This window comes from Phyllobates terribilis, unplaced genomic scaffold (assembly GCF_046119375.1).
Source record: "Phyllobates terribilis strain yellow unplaced genomic scaffold, ASM4611937v1 Scaffold_9__5_contigs__length_417890890, whole genome shotgun sequence".
Taxonomy (NCBI): Eukaryota; Metazoa; Chordata; class Amphibia; order Anura; family Dendrobatidae; genus Phyllobates; species Phyllobates terribilis.
In genome coordinates, this window is record NW_027362769.1 from 86,893,286 (window position 1) to 86,910,768 (window position 17,483).

The 17,483-nt window shown below is 46.8% G+C and overlaps 1 protein-coding gene across 7 annotated transcripts in view; it reads right to left on the reverse strand.

The window, feature by feature from the left end:
• The window catches only part of AGAP1 (ArfGAP with GTPase domain, ankyrin repeat and PH domain 1), a 457,154-nt gene that overhangs the window by 57,439 nt on the left and 382,232 nt on the right, over positions 1 to 17,483 (reverse strand). For 4 of the 7 annotated variants that reach the window (XM_073646711.1, XM_073646706.1, XM_073646707.1 and 1 more), the window contains one exon: positions 6,548 to 6,622. The exons of the other annotated variants lie outside the window; for them this stretch is intronic. In XM_073646711.1, the coding sequence (XP_073502812.1) occupies positions 6,548 to 6,622 (75 nt within the window). The remainder of the gene's footprint in view (positions 1 to 6,547; positions 6,623 to 17,483) is intronic. 7 annotated transcript variants of the gene reach the window in all.

Genomic DNA, 17,483 nt, shown 5'->3' on the forward strand with positions numbered 1-17,483 from the left:
AATGTTTGTGTATGGAGTCCACGACTGTACGTACAATGTTTAATATCTCTTAGCAATGGATGTGGCTTAAAGGTCAACTTGAAGGTTGTCTCTATATTGTCCTGCAATTTCTAGCTGAATAATTGTCCTTCAGGTGCTTGAAAAAAAAAAACCGAATGCAAAAAATATACATTGATTATGAAAAGTCCACTAATGTCTCTCGTACAGGGAGCTGGCACCTACACTTTTGGTTTGGAGTCAACCTAGAAGAGAACTTCTGCTCCCCTCTTTATGATGAAGACTTGCTTGTAGACCATTGGCTCATCTCAATAAAAAAGCCTGCCCCCTATCTCTTCACCAAAGGTGATGGAGAAGGGGGCTGACTTATCTATTGAAAATAGTCCTGAGGACAAGAGGGGAGACCTGAACCTGGGCGCTAGCGGTAGACCTTTCATAATCAAGGTTCCTCAGTAAGTTGTGTTCATTTCCTTTTTAGCCAATCTATGACATTTTTTTTAATTTAGATAATGTAGAGAAACACAAGGCTTATTTTTTCTAATGGCAAAAAAGAGTATTAAGAATCTGAGTCCCCTCCAATAGGGATGTTTGTGAGGCACCGATCTGTAGAGGAATTGCACTTATAATTACACACAAGTGATACTCTTTATAAAGAGTATTTCCCCCCTACTGAGATAATACTGCATTGATATAACAAGCCTCTAGAGAGCAACTTGTGATATTCTTATAACAAACACTACAGCGAGGACGGTACGTTATCCAGAACACAGACACAATCGCCACATCTCGAGGACAACCATTCAGCTGACACATTACACATATCTAGCAGTATACACAAGAACATGTATGGGGACATTATCACATGAAATGTTTATTACAGATGAAGAGGCGAAGTCATTGTGTTATTCACCTACACGTCTGATACACACGGCATATTGAAGGGCATATCCACATGGGGCACAAATCTGAAAATTAACGATCTGACAGCTAAACAAGACAAGGAAAAAAAGACGTCACCAGAAAGACAAGCTTACCCAAGTGTTTATTAATGTCCAGAAAGCATACATGCAGAGTTTCAGTAAAACAGAAATTGTCCTACGTGGTGGACAGATCTCGCCAAAAACAATACAGTCTTCAAGAATGGACAACCCTGTTAACATGGCATGCCCGCCTCTGCCGACCATGCATAGCAACATTTATGATTTTCCATTAGAGGTGCAGATAACTCATAAGTAGCGTGGTCTAACCCACTGAAAGTATCAATGAAGAAGATGGATGTGGAAGATCACATAAATCTCTGGGACATAAGACATAACTAAATGGTTAACTTCTTCTAAACACATCTGGAATAAATGGGGCTATGGAGACCCCTGTTCGACTCCTTTAACATTCATGTCAATAAGGAAGGATCATGCATAAATGGCATTGTTCTACCTCACCGAATAGGACTATTGTGGACCCGTCTTGGGATCAGTGGAGGTCCCAAACATCAGATCCCAACCTATGTTTTATTTTATTAATCAATCTATGAATTAAAGGTAAAAAAGACCCTCTGAAAAACCTTTCCCAACAATCAGGAATATTGGATCCTATACCTTGAAAATTATTTTACAAACTTGATAGTTATTCCAAACCCCCAGCATAGGGGATAACTTGCTGATCTCTAGGAGTCCAACCACTAGGACCCCAGTGATCCGAGAACATCTTAATGGAAGTGTGCATGATCAGCCTCCGCTCCATTCATTGTCTGTGGGACTGTCGGACAATTCTGGCTGACCCACTGATAATGAAAGGAGGCCGAACATATGCACCTCCACTGCATTCAACACAAGCTTCTGCAGCACTCCGTTCTCAGGCTCCAGAGCCACTCTCTATGGATGGGAAGAATTTGCGATTTTTTGAATACCCAATCAAAAATGGTTACATTACCTGGCTTGTCTGTGAAACATAATATTAGTTATTAATATTTTTGTAGGAGTATAGAGAACCCAATAGTGTCTCCATATCTTCATACTGATATTGGAAGCACGGCCAAGGATAGGCTACAATCACATCTGCTCTCTTTTTAGAAACCGAAAAACAAAAATAACATCAGCGCCTGATGGACGCCATCTTTTTTTCTGGCTTTTTTTTTGTCGGACTCTCCAATGAAGGCCCTTAATAGAGCCCACGACACAAACGTGAATCTAGCCTTACTTCTGCTGAGAATTCATTGTTTCCAGCCCTCAGTCCCACTTCCGTAGCCATCTCTCTGTATTCCCCATAGGAACGTGGATAATAAATGTTGCAGGTTAATCATGAAGCTCATTCTATTGCTCTCCCAAGAATCACATGGGATTTGCAGTCTAATTAAAATCGGGATCTCTTGTGCTACATTAGAGGGCATATTACACAAGTCTTGGGTTCCTCCATCTACCACCTGGCATTCACTGTCCTGTCGAGCAGGTCTCACCACTAAAGGAAGCAGCCTGAAGGGATATCTACAGTATGTCACCAGTCCCCTTCAAGCAATTCCTACATCTTGCAATACTTTGGCAGATGAAGTGTTAAGCCATGGGGAGGTTGAACTAGAAATCTTAAATAAATAAAAATCCAATCTTTTATTAACCAAAAGGCGGCATGACGCGTCCCCCAACCGGGATCCAGCAAGTCAATTTGTGACCCCTGACCTCTCTGACCTTTAACAAAACGGCAGCCTGCGCATGCAAATGGCGTCCGCCATAAGAGCAGCGGGGGAGAGACGGGGGGAGGGCATCAAGGCTCAGGAACGAGAGAAAGACGCGGGAGAGTGGAGAAGGGAGAGGGGAAAAAAAAAACAAAAAACAAATTAAAAAGCTGTTACTTAAATGTCACAGAACACAATTGTTTTTGGCTACAGATCATTACACCTGATACGAACACATTACACAGACACACACAAGCACAGACACTATGTGAGTGTGTATGTAATATATATTTGTCTGCGTGTATAAATAAGCCAGCTATATACCTAGAAACACCGGTACACACACACAAACATGTATATAAATTAGTGCTCTCTGGGCGCAGTATATAGCATTACATGTCAATACACCTAGATGTATACACAGAAACACCGGCATATACACTCCATTTAGTATTCTACTGACATGGGCACATATCAGCAGCTGTGATGTAACCTGCCATCTTCTCTTCTATGCCGTCATGTCATTGTCTTTTTTGTTATAATTTCTGTCATTTTCTAAGCCAATAGGCCCCCTGTGGTCGCTTCAATAGGGTTACTGACAAGACGTGTACGAGCCGTAGGAGTAATGCCATTGCCAAGGTCAGTCTTTAGTAACAGCTTCCTGCATCAGGATTAAGACACTTTTCCACTTCTAAGGCTATGTGCGCACGTTCAGAATTTGAAGCAGAAATTTCCTGAGCATTCCTTGGCAGGAAAAAGCTGCGGAAAAAACTTGCGATTTTGAAGCGTTTTTTTGTACATCAATGACTGCTTTTTGGAGCTAAATAAAGTTATTTGGTGTGACATTGCTTAAACCCTTGGATTACCGTCAGAACTGGGGTGAGTATATCGGTTAATTTAAATGATTAAAGAATGTGTCTGTTGTATTTCAAATAAAGTGTTTACTTTGTGTCTGTGTTTATTTAACTCTTTACGTTACTTTAATTAGGTTTGGTGATGAAAGGGTCAGATTGACATCACCAAACAAAAGAGCTAGATGTCAGCTAATCCCATTCACCCATTAGCATTTCCATTCATGAAATTTCTGGGGCAGCTGTAAGCTGCTATTTTTAGCCAAGGAATCTGCGAGTGGCAAACATGGTCCTTGGCAATTATTAACAGCTCACAGCTGTTTCGTTAGCCACTACGTCCCCACGAACAGCACTCAGCAGCGCTTTAGACACAGCGTATTTTTGCTGCGTCCAAAACGCTGTGTTCTAATGTCGCACTTTTGTTGTCGGTACATGTGAATCCACCGCACATAATGCCACTTCAATGAGTCAAAATCTGCAGCAGAGACTAGCGTGTCCGCTACACAAATTGACATGCTGCGGGTGAGTTTGGGTACGTGGCCATGGTCAGGAGCCGCTGCAGGTTTGACGCTGCGTGTTTATACAGCGTCAAACCCGCAGAGTCCAGAAGTTACAGCATAGTGGATGGGATCTCTAGAAATCCAATGTTCACTATGCGTGCATTAGAGGCTGCGAATCAGCCGTGGACACTGACATATGGAGTGTCTTTCAGGACCGTAGCAAATCAAATTCTCTTGAGGAGTTGCTAGTCTCTGCAACAGAAATTTGACCACTAGAATGTATTGACTGTGGTAAATGCGCATGGTTCAGTGAACACATCGGGATTTACCTGCGTTCAATAGAATGCAACGTTTTGGAAGCAGCAAAAAATATGCGTCCAAAGCGCTGCTACATCCGGATCGTGGGCACAGAGCCTAAAATAATAATAAAAAAATGGCGTGGGCTCCCGCGTCATTTTTATAACCAGCAGAGGGAAAGTCAACCGCTAGGGGTTCATCAGCTGAAGATCAGCTGATCAGCCCCGGTGAGCTCACGACCAGCACTGGCGGGAACATTCTTCAGAATGATCACTCACGTGACTGCATGTCCTGGCAGCGCAGTACACTACTGGGAGCAAGCGCCCTTCCCGCAGTGTACCGCCGGCCGCAGAACATCGCTGGGGACCGAGGACAGGTGAGTATAGCGTTTTTTTGTCTGCGGGCACGCCGGCTCGGCAGAGCAGACTACTGCTCCCCCCAGCCAAGCCGCTCTCACTGTTATCAGCGGGAGCGGCGGTCGGATGAGAGGAGTAGTAGTCCTCCTCTCCCGACCCGGGTGCCACATGCACCGCGTTTCCGCCGCTTCAATTCAAGTCAATAGGCATGAATCTGTGGCGGTAACGCGCAAAGAATGGACATGCTGCGTTTTTTTCTGCAATGGTAATCCTGAGCGGAAATTTCCGCATCATGTGCACAGCATATCAGGATTACCATTGCAATAGCTGGCAGACCGACTGGCAAGTGTTTTTGCAGCCAATCACAGCAAGAATGCTTCGTGTGCACATACCCTAAATTAAGTTTTCAGTTTCATTCTTTGGGGTCTTTTTCATAACTAAACCCAGAGAACAGCTATGAAATCCCACCAGACTGGTGTGTTACCAGGTGCAAGTCTCGCCATCAGGGTTAATACATGTGTTAGTACAGAGCGTTATTACTGGAGTGTGCCAACGACCGATGCAAAAGTGTATAATGACGTGACGTCACAACGCATTACCTACTGCCATTAGTTTTTACTTCAGACATGTAGCTGTTGGCAACAGCATCCACCGCGCGCTTTCCCTCTCCTCATTCATTGGGAAAGCGTGCGGAATATGCTGGCCTGTCAGTGCAAGGTATTTGCTAAAAATCTTATTTCCACCGTTTACATCGATGGGGGGCATGTTCTATAGTAGTGGAAACCTCTTTAAGGATAGGTCATCTGAATCATACAAGTGTAACGCCTTTTAACTTTCATTTGTGACTTTCTCAAACCATAGACAGTAAAAAGAGAAGCTCAAGGTTGTTTGTACCTCACCAAGTAACCCATACATAGTAACTTATACTGAGGAGCTGGCTAACAGCGCAGAAGACCAGCTCAAAGCAGAAATAGGTCCAGGCCATGAGCAAAAACCAGATATTTGGCTATACGCCATCTCAACCTGCAAGGTATTAAACCCTGTTTACACAGATATAATATATGTACTGAATATAGCAGGAGGATCAGATTGATTTACATTGATGTGGCAAAAGTTTTACTAAAACGTGCATGTTAGTCATTGAAATCCCTGGTGTTTGTATGAATAGGAGTCCGGTGGGCGGTCCTACTAGTGAGAGAGTCTTCCCAGTATGACTGTACATGCTGAGATGGCTGTCAATCACTAGTAGGCCCACCCACTGGACTCCTATTCATACAAACACAAGGGATTTCAAGGAATAAGATGCGAGTTATACTGAAGCTTTCCCAACAGTCCTATATATTACTTTGCTCAGCCATCTATACCATGCTGTCCATGTACAACAAGACAGGTTCCCTTTAAGGTCTCATATGAGCAGACTAAAAGCATACAAAATACTCAGTGATAACATGCACTGCACAGGACTCCATTCACTGACAAAATGGTCAAACGTACATGAAGGCATGGAGAAGCCCTATGCACGTTTTTCTTAAACACACCGGACCACCACTACTAATGAACGCACTGCTCGGAATCATGATTTTGCTTTAATGCATTTTCAAGCCAGATGTCAGATTTTACAACAAAGATTACACGGAGGTCACAAGTACATGTGTATGGACAGGTGGCGGCTTGCTATGTATGGTCACCATCACTAAGCAGCATACTGTTTGGCACAAGGTATGATGCGGCACATCGTGAGATGAGAGTAGCTGAAGAACAAGGACATGAAACACCAAAAGAAGAAGCGGTGTGATCAATGGGGAACACATGCAAATAAAGTAGGGGAGCACATGCAGAGAGCAGGGTCAGAGGGGGGCCTCAGTGTGGGGCACGTGTTACCTTCTGTGTTGGCGTTGCCGCTGTAAACATTTCGCAGGCTGCCAACACGGTTTAGTTTCCATGCTTTGCGTTTAGCTGCATCCAGAGAGCAAAAGGGAAGGAAAAACGGAGAAAAAGAAAATAAATGGGGAAAAAGAAAGGAGAGAAGGACAGAGGGGGCCTTAGGATTTTGAAAGGAGTATCAGTAGGATTCCTGTTATAAAACACTGTTTAAATCTAAGCAACCTTACATATGAACACAAAGTTATCAATGATTGCCGTCGCCCTCTACACACGAGGAAACATACCCATTAGGTGGCACAGGCACGCTTCTCATGGGACGCAATGCAAAGTCATACACCGAGCTCCAGGTCACAGAGTGGAGGACAAGCACGCAAGGCTTCTCCTCAAGGTGATGGACACGTGCTCTTTGAAATACCAATTAACACATTTTTTTTTTTTTACAAGAAAAAAAAAACACACCCACCTGAAAAGTGAGGAGCGCACTGCAGGTACAGGGAAAGAGACACCAAGCACCCGTGCAGACTGGCAAACTAGCAGAATGGAGGACAAGCACACAACTCAAAGAGATGGACAAATGTGCGCTTTGACATACCAATTAACACTTACACACCCACCTGAAAAGTGAAGAGCGCACTGCAGGTACAGGGCGAGAAACAGCAAGCACCCCTGCAAACTATTTAGGGTGTGTTTGTGCTACGGGTAGTACTCAATTATATAGATTTACATACTGAGCTGATCAGAACTATATATATGTACATACTGGATAGATGTAATCATTTTACTATAATAAATTTATGCAAAAAATTGAAATTAAACAAATTTAGTCCTATGTACTCTACATGATCCGACCATGTGAGATTATATAGGAAATAGACACGTAAGCCATCCAGCACAAAAGGAAAAGTCTTCACAAATGTGTGCCTAGTAACAATGGTACTCCGGCACATAACAGACGGACACTGTGCTATAGATGGACGCGGTTTCTGTGCACATATAGTTCATTCTCAATGATGAATTGCATTTCAGCTTCGTATGTCCATTAAATAAACAAGCAGAACATGCATATACACCACGATATGAGTCCATCTTACAAGGTGGCACGTCAGATACTCTACATCATAAAGGACACACAAGTGCTGCAAATCACTGGACCTCCATATAAAAAATACTGACAAACGCCCCCATCTTTGTAGGAAACTGATACATATATGGTCATGTAACAAAATAATATAGGTCAGGAGCGGACAACAAAAAAACAAATTCGGTATTCAGAATGATCTATTCCTGATAAACTTTGTTGTGAGAGAAAGACAGGAGAAGGAAGAGGAGGCAGAAAATAACAAGTATGACAAGAGGTAGATAGAGGTGAAAACACAGGCTGAAAAGTAAAAGTAAGGATTGTGATCGCGGTAATCTGGGCTACTGTCTGGGGCTCAGGGCTCCCAGGGGCGCACATCCAATAGAATATTGTGTGGCAAGGCGGGGGAGCCAAGGATGGCTACATACAATTGTATCAGATAGAACTGAACATTGGCGCGGTGCTGCAGGAAGCCATCCCAGTTCCCAGACTGGCACAATCATTATGATGCAGGTGGCGCAATTATGTTATTGCACCCAGCCTACATCATTCAGCATGAAAAGAATGCCGCTCCTGAAGGTGGCGCCACGCGAGATCGTCAGGAGGCGAGTTTTATATTTATTTGTTGAATATTTCTCTGTTGATGAACACAGTGGACAGTGGATAATGGTGGGTGATAGGACGACAGTGGATAATGGAGGGTGAGAGGACAGTGGAAAATGGAGGGTAAGAGGAGGACAGTGAAAAATGGAGGGTGAGAGGAGGACAATGGATAATGAGAGGAGGACAGTGGATAATGGAGGGTGAGAGGAGGACAGTGGATAATGGAGGGTGAGAGGAGGACAATGGATAATGGAGGGTGAGAGGAGGACAGTGGATAATGGAGGGTGAGAGGAGGACAATGGAGGGTGAGAGGAGGACAGTGGATAATGGAGGGTGAGAGGAGGACAGTGGATAATGGAGGGTGAGAGGAGGACAGTGGATAATGGAGGGTGAGAGGAGGACAGTGGATAATGGAGGGTGAGAAGACAACAGTGGGTAATGGAGGGTGAGAGGAGGACAGTGGATAATGGAGAGAGAGAGAGGAGGACAGTGGATAATTGAGAGTAGAGGAGGACAGTGGATAATGGAGAGTAAGAGGAGGACAGTGGTTAATAGGGGGTGAGAGGAGGACAGTGGATAATGGAGAGTGAGAGGAGGATAATGGATGATAGAAGGGGAAGACAGTGGATAATGGAGTGTGAGAGTAGGACAGTGGATAATGGAGGGTGAGAGGAGGACAGTGGATAATGGAGGGTGAGAGGAGGACAGTGGATAATGGAGGGTGAGAGGAGGACAGTGGATAATGGAGGGTGAGAGGAGGACAGTGGATAATGGAGGGTGAGAGGAGGACAGTGGATAATGGAGGGTGAGAGGAGGACAGTGGATAATGGAGGGTGAGAGGAGGACAGTGGATAATGGAGGGTGAGAGGAGGAGAGTGGATAATGGAGGGTGAGAGGAAGACAGTGGATAATGGAGGGTGAGAGGAGGACAGTGGATAATGGAGGGTGAGAGGAGGACAGTGGATAATGGAGGGTGAGAGGAGGACAGTGGATAATGGAGAGTGAGAAGAGGACAGTGGATAATGGAGGGTGAGAGGAGGACAGTGGATAATGGAGGGTGAGAAGAGGACAGTGGTTAATGGAGGGTAAGAGGAGGACAGTGGTTAATAGGGGGTGAGAGGAGGACAGTGGATAATGGAGGGTGAGAGGAGGATAATGGCTGATAGAAGGGGAAGACAGTGGATAAGAAGTGGTGGTGGGGGAGAGGGCATTGGGTAATGAATTGACTGGACAGTGGGTAATAAATTGAAGAGAGAGACAAAAAGTTCAGTTACCGCAAAAAGAATTTTGTTTAGAAAAAATATTAACAGAAGCCAGGGTTCATCCGTGCACTGCACCCCTTGTGGATCATTGCCTGCACTGGTGAGCTGATGTGAACTTTGCTTTTTCTTTTTGGTAATAAATTGGGACTTTAATTATTTAGTGCTCATTTTTACAGTCCATATCAAGAGGGTATTGCTCACAGGGTAATTATACAGAGCAGCCTAAAGACGACCCAACCCTCCACTCCCCCCGAAAATTCTGTGAGCTACAACCACAGGGTTTGTATTTAGTGATCAGTTGTCATTTTCATTGATGCCACTTAGAAGTAGATTTTTTTTTTATATATTTTTATTTCACCCATGGGAGGCAAAATTAACAAACAAACAGCAACTTTATATTTTATCCACTGTAAACACCACTAACTGTTAGATATAGTTGTCATGTTCTGCAGGTCAATAAGATCCCAACAATACAACATTTATAAAAAAATAATTTAAAAAACCCCTATTTTTTCTGTCATCATAGTCTAATGCCCATAACTTTTATTTTTCCATAGATAGAGATGTATGAAGGCATGTTATATTGTGGGATAAGCAGTACATTTTACTGGAACTATTTTTGGGTACATGCAACTTTTTGGTCACTTTATAATTTTTGAGGGATGGTAGGCATAAATAAAAACAGTACCCACAGAATGAGCTGAGAGCATAGAGCAGTATATGGCTCAATAGTAAGTCTATGGGTCCGTACACAGCTCTGAGAGTGACCGTACAGACCGATAGACTTACTAATGAACCTCTACACTGATCTGTGCATGAAGCTCCTTCAGGAGCTGCGCACTTGAACACTGTGTTTTAAACAATCTGTGGGGGTCTCAGGACTTGGACCCCCACAGATCAAAAACTCTCTGCAGTGCCTAGCACATATAAAAACTTTTATAAAATGAAAAGTTACCCTTTAAAAACATTTTTTTTCACAATGCTTACAATGGTCCCACAAGAAGGTTTGGACATCTAATCCATTGACTGCATTAATAATACATTGTACAGCCATTATCTAAGCTGTCAGTGTTTGACAGACAGTTTGCTTATTGGGACCTGCCTCCAGTGGGATTAGATATTCCGAGGGATATGGGAGACATAGAGGCTATTTTTAGGCCCCCTGAGATTGGGCTGTAGGGGTGCCAATGGGCTGATTGCTCTAACTCTTTACATGCCATTATCACCATTGACAGCAGCATCTGAGGGTTTACGAACTGTGATCAGAGCCAAGTTCGGTCCCAGCACATGCAACAAGAGTATAACAGCAGTGCAGAACAGCAGGTTCCTGCTGAGGTGGAGATGGGCACAACTCCTCTGCCCGTGCCATCCCTGAGATGTAACTGTATACCCGATTGCTGAAAATCATCTGCAATCTGGATGTTCAGCTACGTCCATTTGCGGGAAGGGGATAATAGTATGGTGCATATTTGTATTCAGGGGTGCAGCATGGGACATTTTTATTGAGGGGATGTTAAATATAGGTGATTTTATGAAAAAGCAAGAAGCAGAAGACGTGTGTAGAAAACTTTAGAGATGAATAGTGGCTGAAAGAAGTCAACATAAAGGTCTGAAGCAGGTGGAGATGAAACGACCAAAGATGAAATGACATTTCGGCTGTAAAGTAAGTCAAGTGCAATAGATAGGGCAATGTATTAAGAAAAAATAACTTGTGCAGCATTTTGTCCCCCCTTTCACTTGTCACATGACACATCAGCTGACTGGTGGAGCCCACGTAGTATAAAGAGCTCAGGGTCCTGGGTACTCCTAATCTGAAAGATGCATAAGAGCCAAAAGAGAAAGTGAAAATGAATGAATCAAGAAGGGAAAAAGTAAAAAAAAAAAAAAAAAAAAAAAACAAACTGTGGACTCAAATGAAAAAAAAGGAAATTTAAATGGAAGATTAATACAGAAATGGAAAAAGATATCCAAGGTGCCAGGGGTTTGTGGAAAATGCACTCAGGTACTTGCTGGAAGATGAAGAGGAGAAAAGGACACATAAGAGCTGAAGATGAAGGATGAATAAAAATGGAAGGGTTTGTGAAGAAGGGTACTGACACTAGAAGATTAGAAAGAAGTAACAGAGGTGAGTAGTTTGCAACTTGTACCAGATCTGAATAGTAAATGGTCATTTTTGCATTCAAGGTTCGTGTTTAAAACTGCAAACAATTGATGCCATGAAAGACAGCTTAAACATATAGTCCGGGAGACTGATCACTGAACATGACAAGGAATTCTTGTCTTGGGCCTAGAAAACCTTAAGAATATTCACACTGTTCTTTGTGTAACACTGAAACACATCGCATTGCCAGTATAATACAAAAACACCCCAGTTGATCTTAAAAAAAAATACACACACAAAGACACACAATGTCCTATGTATAATAGACAGACACTCCGCTCCATGTATAATACAGGTAGACATGCTGTTTGGTATACAATAGATGTAAAACCCTTTTGTGTATAATATGGATACACAAGAGGAGAACAACTGTGTTTAAAGGGTTTGATAAAGTGCACATTTTAAGGATATTACTGCTTTCACGCAGATGCGGCGGTTATTGGTTCATCTATTTCATTTATGCTACTAAAACCATCTTGGCCCTTTAAAAATGCAATTGACATCCTTGAATTACAGGCTCTGTATTCCTTGTAATGCAATTACGTTCTCTGCCATGGAGCAGTTCACCGTGGCACCTCAGAACACATAGAGGAATCAATGAGTGTCACACTAGTATTTCTGTTATCTTCTTACTCCCATCATTAAGCAAAATCCTGGATGGTGGTGTACAGGTGCGCAGTGACCACACAGGATGACCAGGTGCAAAAAGCCAAGGACATGGGACTCTGCACATCCTATGACCACACTCACAACTAACAGATCACATTTCAAAGGGTTAATTAGAGGGCTTTAAGATTAATAAGTAGCTGTGATCACTGAAGCACTGGATCCTCTGCAGATGGCACTGGCCCAGATAACATGTACACCAAGTGAGATTTACATGATCATTCTGGATGGAAACTATGTATCGATCTCTGTATGCTTATCCATGGAGTGGCTAGAAGACAGCTGTATTAAATGAGTATTTCCATCTTATTAAGTGATGGCATGTCCTTAGAATGAAGGGGCCTCAGTCCATAGCGGCTGGTTAAGTGGGCCCTATGGGGCACGTTAGCTAGGGGAGCCCGGTATGGGGTGGCACCACAGTCTCCCTTCCGCCCGGCATTTCAATTTCAACAGTATCTGCGTCCTCAGCTCTGAGTCTCAGTGCAGCGGGAGCGATGACATTACCTGTGCCTGCTGCATGGAGCCTCAGTCCTTACAATGCACAGACCAGAGCAGCGAGCCAGGGGAATAAGAGCTACGTAAGGAGGTTTATTTATTTATTTAGTCACACCATTACAATTTGAGGGTAGTGTGGGTTCATCATTCTGAGTGGGGGCTGTGAGAAAATCATACTGTGTGGTGGGCTGTCAGAGCATTATTCTGTGAGTAGGGCTGCAGGACCATTATACTGGGTGGTCTTGTGTAAGCATCATACTGGGTGGGGGCTGATGGAGCATTGTGATGAACCTGTAGCCGCCATCTTGGTAATGATAAATCATATCCAGGGATGGCCACACTTCAGCAGCCCCCACCCTTGGGACCTTCTGTTAAAACGTCAACTAGATAGTTTCCCCCCATCCAGGCTCCTGTAAGATAAGAAGCCCCGGGGCCTACTTAACACTTGAATGCTAGGAGCTTCAAAGACTTCGAGAGGAAACACAGCCAGCAGGGGGGGGTGCTTCGTCCATCTGTAACTGACCATTTGTCCCATAGGACTAGTTTCTTTGTCTGTCACAAGCATGGAGGCATAAGATATAGAAACATGAAAAGTACACGCATGTTGCGTGGGATGGGCCAATAAAAAAATATCACGGTGTCCCGGAGCCATTGCGCACACAAGCCTCCGCGGTAGACGTTTGTACGTGCTCTGGAAGCCAAGATATAGCGCTGAGCCATTCCTGAGGACCGTATGGTATCATAATTGATATCAAAAGGTCGGTTACGGCGGCCCGAATCCGTGGGAACCCCTGTGGGTATCCTGAGACCATCCCAGAAGAAGTTATTGGGTTCCTTAGAATTTGGGCTTCTGATCGAAGTTAGACCTGAGGGTGGAGACTGAGTCAGCTGACCTCACCAGCAGTGGGCGGGACAGGGCAGGTAAGATAGCAGGACAGACAAGAGACAAGTCAGTCTTGACCCAAGAGTGGTGTGCTGAACATCTGAGCACCAGCTGAGGCCACCAAGGGGAGGAGCAGTTTGACCATGCGGTGGTAGGCCTCAGCCTGTAACAAAGAACCGTGCCTGCGATCGCAGAATCCTCTCCCTGCGTCACAAGAAAATCAAGAAACCGGTAACTGATATGCTGTGGTGATTCTGTGTGTTGTATTCCATTGTTGTATAGTTTAGCCTGACCTTATACCTGTGTATATTTAGTTGTATATCGTGTATCTAGTGTATTATTATAATCAATTACCTCAAGTAATTGTGGGCCTGCCTTTTATTCTGCATAACGAACGCACGTCCGTGTGAGCTCGGCTCAAGCCAAAACGCTACCCAGGGTTGGTTCCTGACCCGATATAGGCCCATTCACGGACTGGGCGTATATCTAAAATAGGGACTGGTGGCAGCATACCAACTGGGGATTGGGGAAGGCTGGTAGTGACGGTCGGAGGTTCAGATATATATATTCCTGGCGCGGCCAAGGAAGATATATATACCGCCCTCACTACAGAGGGCCCCGATACCCAGTAGGTTACAGGACAGTCTCCCTGGCGACCGCTTATCCTAGGTGCAGTTCCTTGACTGACCTGAGGCTAAGAGGGCGCTAGCGAGTTGTGCTGTGTAGTGACGTTACGGTTTAGTGACGTTGAAGGGATAACACACTACCGTGTTCCCTGCGCGGGTTGCAGCTACCTGGCACTACTTTCTCTAGGTGCAGTACCTTGACTGACCTGAGAGGTAAGGGGGCGCCAGAGAGCTGCACCCACCGGCCGGCTTTCATCACATTGGTGGCAGAGCGGTGGGATTGCAGAATAATAGTGTTGTGGGACCCCTACTCCCAGGCACTAAAGACTGCCAGTGGTAACTTCCACTGCTGGAGTCTTAAGGTCAGCCCAACGTTAGACGGTCAGGCTAAAAGTATAACAAGGTGTGTGCAAACTCAGGGTTGCAGCGGTGTCGGTTACCAAGATGGCAGACGGCACCAGGAGCAAGACCCTGCAAGAGGCTAATGCTACGGTCCGTGTGGCAGGAGGGGAGGACATTGTTACTCATGGCGAGGAGGAGTCCAGCCCGGGCACCTCAGGGAGCCAGTCCCCAGTATACGGTCCCGCAGTGGGCTGCCCACCACCTACCCAGCCCAGCCTGTCCAGATCACAAGCCCTTTTACAAGCGGCTATGGCAAGTCTCCAGTCTCATGGCGATGCCGTCTACAAAACCCTCCTGGCAGCATCAGAGAAGGCAGCGGAGGAGGAGCGTGCAGAGCGGGCTGCGGAGCGGGCTGCGGAGCGTGAAGCTGCAGAGCGCCGGGAGGCTGCGGAGCGTGAAGCTGCAGAGCGCCGGGAGGTTGCGGAGCGTGCAGAGCGAGCTGCGGAGCGCCAGCACCAACTGGACCTGGCCCAGCGGGGGCTTCCGCTAGAGCAACCAACCCATCAGGAGACCAAGTCGTCCAAAGTCCGAGCTGAGGACTTCCCTCTACTGGAGAAGGATGGGGACCTGGACTCCTTTCTGGTGGCATTTGAACGGACCTGTCTTCAGCACCATCTGGCCCGGGATCAGTGGGCCAGATACCTGACCCCCCGTTTGAGGGGTAAGTCCCTGGATGCCTTGGGGGACTTACCTGCCGGGGAGGTACAGAACTACGACTGCATCAAGCGGGCCCTGATCCGGCAGTACAACCTCACTCCCGAGTCGTACCGCCAGAAGTTCCGGAGCCTGCTGCGTGGCCCCAAGGACACCTGGACCGATCATATGCGGGCGCTGTTGAGAGCCGCAGAGCACTGGACCTCGGGTCTAGCGCTTACTACCCGCCAGGAGGTCCAGGAACTGTTCGTCACGGAGCAGTTCTTGTGGAACTGCCCAGAGGACCTCCGACAGTTCCTCCGTGACCGAAAACCAACAGGGGCTTCTGCTACAGCCGCCCTGGCAGACGAGTATGCCAATAACAGGGCGCCTGAGCTGAAGAAGTCTGCCAGCAGCACCTGGAGAGGGGGTAAGCCCAGTCATGCCCCTGTTTCCCCGGCCCCTAGAACACAAGGGGTGTATCCCCCTGTTGCCCTCTCCAGGCAAGGACCAGACGTAAGACGTTGTCATCTATGCAACAAACCAGGACACTTTAGGGCTGAGTGTCCCCAGCGCCAAAAGACCCCATCCCAGTCCCAGAGAGCGCCCAATGTTTTGTGTGTGGGAGGGGGTGGTGGTAGGTCCCTGGACAACATCCAACCCGTCACCATAGGCCGTTCTGCGGTCATGGGACTGCGGGACACGGGCGCTGAACGAACACTGGTACGGCCTGAGGTGGTGTCCCCCCAGGACTTGGTACCAGGAAAGACTCTTTCCGTCTCCGGGGTTGGAGGCGTGGAGCCGGCACTTCCCGTTGCCATGGTGTATTTGGACTGGGGTGCCGGAAGGGGGATGCGGGAGGTGGGAGTAACGCCAAATATTCCCGCAAATGTTTTATTAGGGACCGACTTGGGGCGTCTAGTATCGCAGTATGTACCCTCTGAACCCCCAAGTTCGGCCCCCCAAGAGTGTATTGATTTGTCTGCTGCTAATGCCAACCATGTTGTATGTAGTGTGTGTCCTGCTGAGGAGGAGGGAGTGAAACCTGAGGGTAACCCCTGCACAGACACAACACAAACAGGGTTAGTGAAAGCAGGTGGGGAGTGTGGGGATGCCCGCAGAGGTGCTCAGCCGGCGTGCCGTGACCTCTTGTCCTCCGGTGAGGGAGGGGGCGGGCAGGATTCTGTAGAGGGAAGCTCAGGGATGGAGAGGGGGGCAGCTACCGGCAGTGTAGGGCTCCCAGGGGTATCCAGGCTGCTGAGTATAGGCCCACTGCAGGGGGAGGAACAGGCCATGGGAGGTGGGGGTGTCCCAAGAGAGGAGCCGCCAGGTAAGACCCCAGGGCAGGAGTTCCCCACATCCGAGATGTCCAAAGGCCTAGGAAGCCTGCCTGATCGGGCGGCTTGGTCAGAAACAGAGGGGAAGCAGGCACTACCCACGGTCACAGCGGTCATAGCCGCTGTCACCAGGAGTGGGAGCGTCGGAGCCCAAGGAGCCTTGCAGAGGTCCGACGGCTTCCCCACTTCTGACCAAGTGTCTGCCGGGTCAGACAGCGGCCAGGTGACATGCCCGGAGGGGCTGACGGAGGATGTGGCAGTTTCGTCGATTCTGGCCACATCAAGTCAGGAATTTCAGGCTGCGTTGGAAGCAGACGACAGCCTGAAAGCTCTCAAGGAACAGGCGGCACAGCCTCCCATGGAGTCAGACTGCGAGCGGGTGGTCTGGGACCAGGGACGGCTGTACCGGGTAACGGTCCAGCAGGGTTCACCGGAGGCGTGGCCCAGGGACCGACAGTTAGTGGTACCCTATCCGTTCAGGGCGGAATTGTTGCGGATCGCACACGAGATTCCGATGGCCGGACACCTAGGGATCGCTAAAACCAAGGCCAGGATAGCTCAGCATTTCTACTGGCCTGGGATGGGAGCCGCGGTGGGTGCCTACTGCCGTTCGTGTGACACCTGTCAGAGGGTGGGGAAGGCGGGGCCGCGCCCCAAAGCCCCACTGGTAACTCTGCCAATCATCGAAGAGCCTTTCTCGAGGGTTGCTGTGGATCTTATTGGACCTCTGTCCACTCCCAGCCACTCCGGGAAATGCTTCATACTCACGGTAGTGGACTATGCCACC